The 11360-nt window shown below is 53.9% G+C and overlaps 3 protein-coding genes across 3 annotated transcripts; 2 read left to right on the top strand and 1 right to left on the bottom strand.

The window, feature by feature from the left end:
• Nucleotides 1-32: 32 nt before the first annotated feature.
• CLUP02_03672 (uncharacterized protein) lies at nucleotides 33-6470 on the top strand (the record flags this gene model as incomplete). Its single annotated transcript, XM_049282690.1, has 33 exons — nucleotides 33-184; nucleotides 223-261; nucleotides 369-745; nucleotides 854-1002; nucleotides 1072-1231; nucleotides 1302-1425; nucleotides 1487-1540; nucleotides 1650-1693; nucleotides 1741-1757; nucleotides 1819-1947; nucleotides 2023-2188; nucleotides 2272-2714; nucleotides 2776-2869; nucleotides 2935-3062; nucleotides 3091-3220; nucleotides 3373-3502; nucleotides 3604-3651; nucleotides 3726-3797; nucleotides 3871-3936; nucleotides 3995-4052; nucleotides 4242-4327; nucleotides 4526-4669; nucleotides 4783-4855; nucleotides 4914-4958; nucleotides 5016-5051; nucleotides 5126-5224; nucleotides 5335-5387; nucleotides 5456-5556; nucleotides 5706-5763; nucleotides 5812-5959; nucleotides 6073-6104; nucleotides 6171-6282; nucleotides 6342-6470. 33 exons carry the CDS (start codon nucleotides 33-35, stop codon nucleotides 6468-6470), a joined length of 3696 nt encoding a protein of 1231 aa, XP_049139833.1.
• A 69-nt stretch (nucleotides 6471-6539) lies between these two features.
• CLUP02_03671 (biotin-requiring enzyme) lies at nucleotides 6540-8576 on the bottom strand (the record flags this gene model as incomplete). The annotated part of the gene is made up of 4 exons (XM_049282689.1): nucleotides 6540-6907; nucleotides 6961-7088; nucleotides 7138-8362; nucleotides 8498-8576. 4 exons carry the CDS (start codon nucleotides 8574-8576, stop codon nucleotides 6540-6542), a joined length of 1800 nt encoding a protein of 599 aa, XP_049139832.1.
• Nucleotides 8577-9522: 946 nt separating this feature from the next.
• CLUP02_03670 (uncharacterized protein) lies at nucleotides 9523-11342 on the top strand (the record flags this gene model as incomplete). Its single annotated transcript, XM_049282688.1, has 4 exons — nucleotides 9523-10571; nucleotides 10753-10817; nucleotides 10889-11192; nucleotides 11258-11342. The coding sequence occupies 4 exons, from the start codon at nucleotides 9523-9525 to the stop codon at nucleotides 11340-11342; spliced, it is 1503 nt and encodes a 500-aa protein (XP_049139831.1).
• Between the last annotated feature and the right edge of the window lie 18 nt (nucleotides 11343-11360).

The raw sequence follows: 11360 nt of genomic DNA, 5'->3' as shown, positions 1-11360 counted from the left end.
CGATTATTGGCCCAGTATTGGGACTTGTTTCGATGGGGATTAAGAGAGGTGGTCGGAAATCACCGCGTCAGGAGGAGGTGGCGCGCGGAGTAGTGGTACGGCTGGAGGAAGGGGCGGGGCATTGGCGAAACGGTACCGCGCACGAATCTCCGGCACGCAACAAGGTTACAGTGCAGTTGCGAAGGTGATGCTGAAATGGAAAAGAGTTGAACAGATCATCAGGAGACGAGGTGACGTCGAATTTGCGGCTCAGAGTTACGGGTGCGAAAAACAGACAACGCGTGAAGTTGAAACGCACGGACCCGGATACGATTGCTAGCCGCAGGGGGAACGCGCCATTAGTCATCCGTGAACATCTGGCATGGCAGTCGCAGGGGTGGATTTGAATGGGGCGCGCGCCGCATTGGGGCATTGGGGCCTTGGGGTTCGCTTCATGTTTCGGGGAAGGAACAAGGGGCCTTGAGGGGCAGCCGCACCCGCATCCACCCTTTCTCCTTTGCACTTGCCACTAGCACCGTTGCACCTTACTCCGTACTCGTCACCGTTGATTGGGCCGATTGCTCCTTCTTTATTCTATCAGATCAAAATGGAAATTCCTCGACAGGGCCACAGTTCCATGCCAAATCAAGTGTAGCCGCTCTCTCTACCAATGTCATCTTCATTCCCAGCAAGGCATCAAGGACTAATCTCATTGCTTTCCCCCCATGGCTGACATACATACAATTTTCCAGTTTACAACGATCTTGTTCGTCTTCCCTTGTCCATTTAGTACGGCAATTGTGTGATGTCTGCGCAACATGTCTAAGGCGAATTGAATACCTATACCCATACACACGTTGTGTCTCTCCACAAGTTCAGATGCAGCGAGTCATTATTTCCACGTTTAGAGGCAGAATCCAAAGTCAATTGAAGGCCGCTACAAACCACCAGACGAGCCAGTCGACTCGGCCGAAAAGCCCGGTGGCGCAATTCACTCAACTACGCCATAGTCTAGACTGTGTAGTTCGCCCAGCTTGAGATATAATCTGTGCACAATACTTCTCTCTGTATGGTCCCAGTGGCGCATGTCAGCGCATCGTTCGCGAATCTCTGAGCCGCTACCTTAGACTTGCGACTGGCATTGATGACACCGCTCCTCTACCCCGGATGCCTCTCCACATTTTCGGGCCCCTTCCCGAGGCGGCCAAGCGGCCAATGTGCCTCGCCGCCCCTCCTCGATCGGCCACCGCTGGTCCACCGCCACATGGCCTCCCTGCTTGTTTGCCGTTTAGACTTGGTTGGCTTTCAGGGTCCAATCTCAGCTAGACATCTTGCGGTCAGAGATCTGGTCAGGCACGCTTTGGGAGACCCGGCTTGTGAAGTCCAGGGGTCGGCCTGCGCCATTCTGACTTACACTTGCTTCGTCCTCTTATGGTTTCTCTTCCTGTGCCTTTCGTCACTTGGAACTTTCCCATGACCTCGGCACGTTACTTCCCCCTTCCTCCAGAAGTTTTGACACGATTTCAATCTTCGCCTGGTCCTCGGCTGGCTCATGGGATCTGTGTGTCGGCCTTCCTGGTTGTCCACCTTTCCCCGTCCCCGACCGGGAGATTCGACCTAGTTAAGAATGTGCTACCCAGCTCCGGCCTCAATGAGGCTGTGTGATTCAGCTGGCTTTCACACATGCCAGAGTGTTTTGGCTTCCATATGAACGGTGATTAATTATGCAGTCACTGTGCTTCATGCACTCGTAAAATCCAGCTCTTGAGAGGCTTACGGTGAGCCTGGCTTTACCACAAAATATTTATTTTCGAGGTGGCGCAACGTCACGATCTTAAGGTAGGTGAGCGGCGTATCCATAACCTGCTTAGCCACCATCTGCGAGTCCGCGAAAGAAACAAATGCGAGCGAAACCACATCGTCGCAAAGCTCTCAAACGACACATTGCCTCGTTCCCAACACCAGCCCGTCGGCTTACCCTAACACCCGCACAATGCCGCTGACGTGCTACTTAGACACCTGGATTCCATCCTACTCACATAGTCTGTTGTTCCCAAACGCAAAGTTCATCAGACGCGCATATGCGCGACCATTCGCTTCGTCAAGCTCGCGGTCGGTAAGACGGTGGGAACAATCTCCATCGGTGCACTCCTGTGGAACCCCACTAACGAGATCGTTGCCCCCTTCGCCATTTGGTCTTCGCTTTTGTGTCGCTGGCCTCGCTTACCTACTTTCTGAGTGATTAAGCTATGGCGCTTTACCTGACTTCACCTTACCTTTTGCAATCATGAGTCCCCTGCTATCGCTTCGCTGGTTCCTGTTACTGTCGCAACTCTATTTGGTCCCGGGGACATATTCTGTTTGACTCGCACTCAAGAAAAATCGCACTTCTTGCTCAGAAAGCTAGAACGGTTGCTTCTCTACACTTTGACAGAGACAACCTGAATGATAAAATAATCATAGCAGAGGAGCCTCGTATACATGAACCTTCGAACTCTCATAGGCGCGACAATTCCTCTCAATGCAGAGAACGGACGCTCCGGAAAACGAGCATGAGTTGGCCCTTCGCAACCGCTATCTCTCACAATTACTCTCAGCATGAAGCATCGGCTACTGTCTGGTTCTCGACAGCCCTTGAGAAATACATTCATCGACAGCACAATTTACACTCGATAGCTCATTGCTTCACAACCACGTTCAAGCAAGTTGTTACTCTTCGGGTTAACAACCCCACAGTCCTTCTGCAAAAGCCCTCATGAATGAGCGGTGTGATGGAGCAACCTCATCACCAAGCAGGAACCACTCTATATGGTAAAACGACAGCTTGATGGCAAGCTTGTCTTCTACTCCCCTCATGATAGTCCGCGCATTCATCAGGATCGCGCTTTAGGTCCATTTCGTCGGCGTCAAAGCCTTTGGTTAACATTCCCTTTTCGCCATGTGTGAGGTAGGCAGCGACACTGGTGCAGAGAGCAACTGAAGTCAATTTGAAGCACGAAATTTCTCAACGAATATTGGCGACGAGCGTTGAAGCTTACGGTGCCATTGAGAGCTTCGCACACGATTCAACTGGCATGTCCGGGGTTCTCACCAAATGCCGACCTCGGCAAGCTTCTTGACCCGCTTTGCGACGTTGGCGAAGCCCGTTCAAGTCATTCGCCTGTGACAAAGATTTGCAAAATTTCCATTCGTTACGTGATAACGCCTGACGATGTCTTGCGTCTCTGCCATTCCTACGGTGGTCAGTGTCCGAAGCTGCATCTTTGATAGATGAGCAACTCTCGCACTTCGATACTTTAATTTCAAAGATATGGAGAAATTATCTGGACAACGAGGCCCCTCTATTGAGATATACTCACTGATTTGGTCACTTTGAGTTTTCAATATTGCAAGATGAATGGTTTTACCCTCTAGATGGGTTGTGTGAACAGCGAGAATACTCCAACAATCTCTGCAAGATGAGTGAGCCACGCGATCAGCTTTTTCCAACCTCCACCGCCGCCGTTGAGGAGTCTTCGTTCTAGTGATGTGGCACTCAATGAAAAAGTACTCGGGCTAAGTGGAACGCCTTTATTGATGGAAATTTGGCACGGGAATAGCCTGATGCTGGCTATTCTGTACTAGCGACCTAGCATGCAAACTCGCAAAGCTAGCTCAGCTCCGTTACTTGCCGTCAGGAGCCTTTTTTCTGCATGTTACTCTTAGAAATCAGGGCTGTCGGATACTCCGTGGAGTCCAAATCTCAGCGACGAGGGTAAGAGAAGGAGTCGAGACTTCTTGCTAGCTGTGCTGGACGTACGCAGGCAGAGGACTACGACGTAAGAGCAGCAGCCTAACCTTGAGGGTCAAGGCGAGCGAATCAAAAGGGAAACATGATGAAGTTACGTCTAGGAACACTATGAACTTCCAAGTTCATAGTTCGAAGTGTCATATTGACGGTAAGCTCTGCTGGAAAGTGTCCTCTATAAGACGTGACGTAACATTTTATCCCCTTTTTTCTCTCTCTCATCCACAGATCATGTCTTCAGAATTCCAGCCTTTTGGTGTTAAATGAACACACTGGTTACACCATGGTGATCTGAGTGTAGTCATGCTCCTACCGAGCACCGCAAGGCTCTTCGGCTAAATCGTTGAACGAAAGTCATTCTAACAAGCCCGCCTTCGGGAAGTTCTACTCATCGTCTGCATATTCTCATGGAATATCCAACTGAGGGAAAGAAGGGTGGGGTATTGGAGTAGTTCTGACTTGACTAGTTGCGCAGGACATCATCCTTACCAGTGTATCACAGAAGCATTGGGTTAGACTCAGCCGAAACTCGCCTGTAGGATGTCACGAGCCTCCCCTCAAGTATCTCGCATCCAATCCCCGCCAGCACCCATACCGAGAGAGCTGAAGATAGAACAAGACGGGTGCTTTTATATTACTTGGTGCCTAGGCATCTAGTGAGGAATGCCCCCTAGCTTCGGCAGCGGTTTATCCCCCGGGGGGGGGGGGTAGGGGGGGTAGAGGAGTTGTATGTAACAACAGGCGTCAGATTCGGAACAGGATTGATGCACGGAGTCTATCCTCAGACACCGTCGCCACTCTTGAAATACCGTTATCCACGCGTAAGCGGGAATCAAGCGATTACAGAGATCTAGGCAGGAAGCAAGCTTCCCTGGCCGGGTCCAGGAAGGCAACACAAGCCCGGTGAGTCTCTATCACAAGTCAACTCTTGGTCATTCTTTATCTTTGGTAAAGGAATTTAACGTAATTAGGGGGCATGAGCCCCGTCAGAGATTTGATCTTGCTTCGTCGACGAGTCCTGGCTCTCAAAACTTGAAAGACCCCCTGCGGAAGCACAGGAAATACGAGAGTCGCAATCTGCAGGAACAAGTGACTGAGTTACAGGGGGGGGGAGGTGTTCTGAAGCCGGGAACTTGCTGGGAAGTAGAATGAAATACTGTCACGGGTGAGAAAATGCTGTGTAATGAAAGTGGTAATGAACGCGTTTTGCTCAATTGAATTGCGGATTGAGAGCCGACCCTTGCTCTAGTTGACACTCATCGTCGTCTTATGTAGGAAGAAAGCTGTAGGTTATCCGATACTCATGATCAAGGCACTTGTTTATGAGACCAAGGGGAAATGATTCTTCATGATTCGTAGCTGATGAGCTATGAGAGCAAGTCAAATGGGGTTTCGATCTTGGTAGCACTGCTTGTAGGGTCAACCTTTCGGTACGCTGTTTTATGTTTCAGTTTGCTGGTTGAGACAGATAGCCAGCGCTCAGGTTCTATAAATTATTGATGAGTGTGTCATAAAGTAGTTGTAATGTCATGTCCCAGCTCCTGCCGAGAGTATGGTATCTACACTAGCTGCCACTCAATGCCGTCATTTACATACTGAGAAAGATCATTGCTAATCCACAGTGAGTGATCGATAGCTTCAATGAAGGGCATGGAGATGAATATTGGGAGAGGTGCGTCTCTGTGTTAGTCTCTTCATGCTCAAGCAGCTATTGCGAATTACAATACGTTCCAGCGATCCTGTATCTCGTTCCAAGAGACACCTTGAGGGAAGAATTGCCGTCTGGATCGGTGTAATATATAGACCAGAATTGTGATACCTCACAATACGTTATATTTTCTAGGCGTAGGGTCCACAGTTTTCTTAACCTTAGGTTGCTAGAGTTTCCATCATGGCATAGTTTTCGAAAGGGAGTGAAGATGACGGACAACCTCCACAGACCCACTAGCTACCAACATCAACCTCAAGGCCCTCGAAGAAACAGAGCACTTTCAAAAGTGACTGATCGTAGCGGCAGACGGTGCGGGCGCAGGTGCGGGCTTCAGCATTCTACCATTCTCAAAGACACCTAAAGCTTCAGCAGGGACGATGACCTCGAGGCAGCCGACGGGGCGCCGGAGCACGGTCTTTAACAAAATGCCCGGAATGCTCAACATTGTACGGCTCCTGCCACAGGGCCCCGATGCAATCCATGTACCCTTGGATAGCTGATAGAGATTTCGCCACTTAAAAGCTGCACCTTGAGCTGCGCCTTGAGTTAAGAGAGGCAAGGCTATATATACCGACCAAACGTAGAAAGTCCTCAGTCTACAGCGGCCGATCTCCACGCGTGCCCTTGGTGCGAGATGCCATGAGTAGAGTAACAGGATGAGGAGTGAGGCTGATGCTATTTGGTAAAACTAAGCTCATTTTCCCTCATGGATTGGGCCAACCGAGGGGACAAGAGGCTGGGATCGCGGGTGACTTTCAGATCGCCCGCCGAAGATCAAGTAGACAAACCCGTGGCTCACCCCCTGGTCCGTATTCGCATTGGAATTTTACGCAGATGACACCGAGACACACCACAAGGAGATAGGGTAAATCTTTCAACGAGTTTCAGCAGGACTCCACCAACTTCTTGGGCCGCATCCGCTCTATTAATGTCGAAGCGAAAAGATCGCCTACCATCTTGGAGGAAATGGAGTATGCCCGGCGGTGTTTATAGCTATTGACATCTACTTGGCCCGCTAAAAAGGACCATTTCTGGCCCATGATAACCCATCCGATGTATATGTCAAGCGGGCAGAGTCACCAGTGGAGATAGAATCCCAACGTAGTCCACACAAATCCAGTCTTCGTCAGCGCAGCTCTCGATAAAATGTTCTCTACTCCGTGTTGAAGAGGCACCGGGACCGCGACTGTCTGACGCGTACTTGATGATGTAGAAAAGGGGGAGACGTTGGAGACTGATAGCGCCGCGATGTCGTTCCCAGGTCCATTGAGTGAAAACCCACGTAAAACACCCTTGGGCAAGATATATACGAGAGCCTGTGCCAACAAGGTCGCAACTCATTTCGACAGCTGCAGGACGAGACAGCTCGGCCAATATGGTACGGACACTGCTCTTGACGACCAGCAAGGTTAGAAAGATCATCTGAAAAACTGAATTTGGGACGGTGTATATATGTATACGACGTTTTCAACTGTATCCCCACTTCCACAACACGCTACAAGTACATTCTCTTCCCACCGCGTCGGGTGTAAGACAAAGATTTCTATCAGTCTCCTCAGTTTGGTGATGATGAATATTTCGTTCTCATGTCCTCCTCCAAACCCCCAGTGTCTCCCAAAGCGTCTCCGTCTATTTCTTCCTCACAAGTACAGCAACTCACAGAACAAGTCTGCCAGGCTCCTCCTCCAAAATCACCTTGACCCTCTCCAAAAACACCTTGGCGCGTTTCTCATCGCCCTGCGGCACCGTCACGGTGAACAGGTTGCTTCCGGACGACATGCCAGGGGTGTGGTGAGCAGCGACCGGCTTCTTAGCGGAGACGGCCTTCTTGGCGGGCGCGGCGAGGAAGTCGATGATATCAGCCGAGGACGATCTCTTGGACGCGCGGGGCGCCAGGAGCGAAGACTCGGGCAGGGCGGAGATCTGGGGCAGGTAGTATCCGCGGGAGCCGCGGGGCGCCAGCTTGTCGAGGCCGAGGACCTGGTTGAAGAGCTCGTCGGCGGTGGCCTTGCGGGCCGAGGGGGGCAGGTCGTCGTTGGCGACCTCGGCGGCGCGGGCGACAAAGGTGGAGACGGGCATGAAGACGCCGAGGGTGGACTGGATGCGCTTCTGGGCCTCGAGGACCTTTGCGAGGGAGACGGGGAGGGCGACCTCGGAGTCGACGGGGGCGGCGGGCGCGGCGGCGGCGGCCTCGGCCTTCTTGGGTGCCGGGGCCTCCTTCTTGGGCGCGACCTTGATGTTGCTTAGGTCGAGGTGGGACATCTTGACGGCGCGGTTCATAATCTTGGAGGGGGTTTCGGCGTTGATGGTGCCCAGGTAGGCGAGGACGTCGCCCTTGAGGAGGCGGCCGTTGGGGCCCGTGGGCTCGATCTGGTTGACGGCGTCCTTGCCGAGGCCGTGGCCGTTGACGAGGGCCTGGACGGAGGGGAGGAGGGGGTATCGCTGCTCGCGGGCCTTGGAACCGGAGGTCTTGGCCGCGCCACCCTTTTGCTGCGCGGGAGCCGATGCCGCCGCGGGGCCGTCGCTCTTGGGTGCCGACTTCTCGGCGGCCGGGGCGGGCTTCGAAGAGGAGGAGGTGTTGTCTTCGGCGGGAACCTCGAGAGAGGAGAGGTCGTCGCCGGGCTCGGCGATGACGGCGATACGGGTGCCGACCTGGACGGCCTTGGCGCCGTCGCCGGTGGTGATCTTGAACATGACGCCGTCGTCCTGGGCCTCGACGTCCATGGTAGCCTTGTCCGTCTCGATCTCGAGGAGCACGTCGCCGGCGGAGAAGGATTCACCCTCCTTGACCTTCCAACTGGCGATGCTGCCCTCCGTCATGGTCGGGGAGAGGGCGGGCATGGAGAAGTTCTGGGCCGCGAGGCATCGTGCTGAAGTCCGGAAGCCTGTTTATGGGGAGGTCGAAGAGTGGTCAGCTCCGGTTTTGTCTCGCGGTTTCACGTCGTGGCAGAGGGACAGCAAAAGGGTGTATCTGCTGGCAGCTACAGCATCTCTGAGAGGGGACAAGTTGATTTACGGACCTCGAGCTGTGGACTCTGCGGGTATTCTCCGGCCAGCAACCCTCGCAGAAAGACGAGCCGCCGTCGCAAGGGAAGCCATCTTTACAATTCACGGGAACCGTTCGTCGGAGCCGGAGATTTATTCGGGGATGCGTAGGGAGCGGAGCGGGTTCGGATCGATTCAATTGAGGGATAACTTTCAAAGAAAAAAACTTCCCCAATTGATTTTCCGTTGTCGGACCACACAATACGAGGGGACGCAGGCGTTTTGGTCGTTGGAGTCGGAGGACGGTGGACAAGGGGAAAAAAAGAAGAGGAAATCGCCAAAGTGGGTTGAACGAAGGCTTGTCCGTTCGGGCGTGGTCGGTGTCGGTGGTCGAAAAAGCGAACCCGGGGCGGCGCCTTGTGCTCTATCTGCGTCTCTTTCTCTCGCGCAAGGATAAAATTGTCGAGCTCCGTTGGGTGAGCTTCCTTCTAGCGCCAGCAATCATGGACCTGTTGGGGTGGGACCGGACAGGGCCTGGTGTGGCTTATCGCCGAATTTTGGCGGCGAACAGGGGGGAGGGGAGACACTGTACGAGCACGGACCAAGAAAATGCCGCCAATTTGTTGGTCCCATTGGCCCCTTCCTCGCCCGTTAGATCGGATGACAACCAAAAAGTACGTACTCGCTTTCTGAGCGGCTTCAAACATCTGTGGCGCCTTATCGTTGCGCCGCTCTCCGACCGCACCTCACCTTACCTTACAGCACGGGCAGGCAAGGACACCAAAAAAAAGTCCCCTGCTGCAGATTGGACGTCGCATATCGCTAGTGGAGACACCTTCCACCCCGGTCGTCAAGACGTCTGATGCTCCACAGAAACTTTTCTGGATAGCTTCAATTTCCACCACGTACGATATCCCGCGACAGCTTGACGCATTCCTGCCGGGACCAATTGAGCCACGGCCACTGCGGCGCAAATCCCCAAACCTCTCTTTTTTTTTTCTGTATAATTGGCTTCATTTCAGAGGTCTTCTGTCACCACCACCACCAGTAATCCGCAACCATGGCAGCCTCCTCGAGAGGCATGAGCCTCTGCCTCCTCCTCGCCTCCCGACCCGGGCCCCTCTGCGCGACGACAACGGCAACGACACAACCCCTTCTCCCCCGCCGGCTCTTCAGCTCCCTTCTCCCCCTCCGATACGCCGCAAAACCCTCGCGCACGACAACGATCCCAAACAACCTCACCCGCAGCGCAGTCTCCAAACCTCATCCTCCTCCGAAATCCCCCCTCCCGTCAACATCACCAAAGACGACAACGAACCCCGCGGCAGCACCCCCAGGCGCCGGCGCCGGCGCCACCGCAGGCTCAGCCTACGCCCTCGCGACAACCCTCGCCCAGCGCCCCCAACCAACAGTCCTCTACGAAGCCGCCTCCCACCTCTGGATGAAAGTCTCAGCCTGGTCCGCCGCCACAATGTTCTACAGCTACGCCGGCGTAAACTACTACTTCACCCTCCTCGACCCCCCTCCCGACCTCGCCGCCTGGGTCCCGCACGCCTTCGCCCTCATCTGCGTCGCCACCGCCGGCTTCGGCTCCTACTTCCTCTTCAACGCCCGCAACATCGTCAAGGTCATCCGCGCCGTGCCGACGGCGTCCCTCTTGAAGTCCGCGGGCGAAAAGTCCGCCGCCGGTGTGCTGCCCCTGGGCGTGAGCAGCGCGAAAGCAACACCCGTCGTGCTCGAAATCACGTGCGAGCGCATCCTGCCCGGAACCCCCAAAAAGTTCCTCCTCGCGCCGGACCAGGTCACCATCCCGACCCGGATCTACTCGCCTTTCGTAACGCCCACGCCCGCCATGGAGAGGGCCGCCGCGCGGCAAAGGCAGGTGCAGTCGAGAGCCGACTGGGAGTACGACAAGGGACATCTCATGACGACGCCGTTCCGGCATGCGAGTAAAGGATTCAAGGCGGCGTGGTACGGCGTCCGGAGGGCCATCACCAAGGAAGGGTTCCTGAGGATGGAGGCGGGCGGGGAGAAGCTCAAGCTGGACGTCTCTACAGGCTGGGCGCTGGATGATGGACGGGCTATTGATCGTCTTGTCAAGATTGGGGCGTGAGATGTAGGTATGTATATGTGATTGATGGGTTCGTGGATGATGGGAGAATTCGCACTTGCCCTGAGAGGGAGGTTAGCTGTTCTCCTATCATTGAACAAGGTTGTACAATACTGTATCATGATTGAATCCCAATGTAGACGAGATTCTAGCAGATTTAATGCTCAAAAGATTGGACAGAGACGTCTCCACGAACAAGATAGCTGAGAGAAAACTAGAGAGAACCGATGTCTCAAACATTCACAGTAGACACTGGGCTAGTGTCGCGCGTCAACTTACTTTTGACATCCAGAGTCCCTTTCACCCACGACTCCAGAGCGAGACGATCTACACACAACACAAACCTCACTGTGCCATGCTCTGAGCGCAGACGCGATGTACCACTCACCAAGACCTAGCCAGAACCGAAAAGGAGAACCAGCCTGCCCCGAGCCGGTAGACGTCGAGGCTGCCCGGTGCCAGTATCCCCCTCCAAAGCCACTTCGCAACGTAAATGTCACCAACCTCAAGTCTCGAAATCTCTTCAAATCACACGGAAAGCAGAGACGCGCTGTTGCCGCATATTGCTGGCGAACCCCGCCGAACGTACCCATCCACAGCATTCTCTTCGCGATGCAGGAGTAAGAAACCGTCGATAACATCGTCGATCTTACATAGTCATGCTGCATGCTTCAACCGGGCCCAGACCGACAGAATGTAAGCAGCCCTATAGAGCTCCCCTCTCGGAACCCGCAAAACGCATCTCGATCCAACAAAAGTCGTGGGCCTGACATGGCAAGAAACACAAC

The sequence above is a fragment of the Colletotrichum lupini genome, chromosome 2 (genome assembly GCF_023278565.1).
Source record: "Colletotrichum lupini chromosome 2, complete sequence".
Lineage (NCBI taxonomy): Eukaryota > Fungi > Ascomycota > Sordariomycetes > Glomerellales > Glomerellaceae > Colletotrichum > Colletotrichum lupini.
Note: the sequence above shows the minus strand (reverse complement) of the source record. Positions and strands in the feature narration are given on the sequence as shown.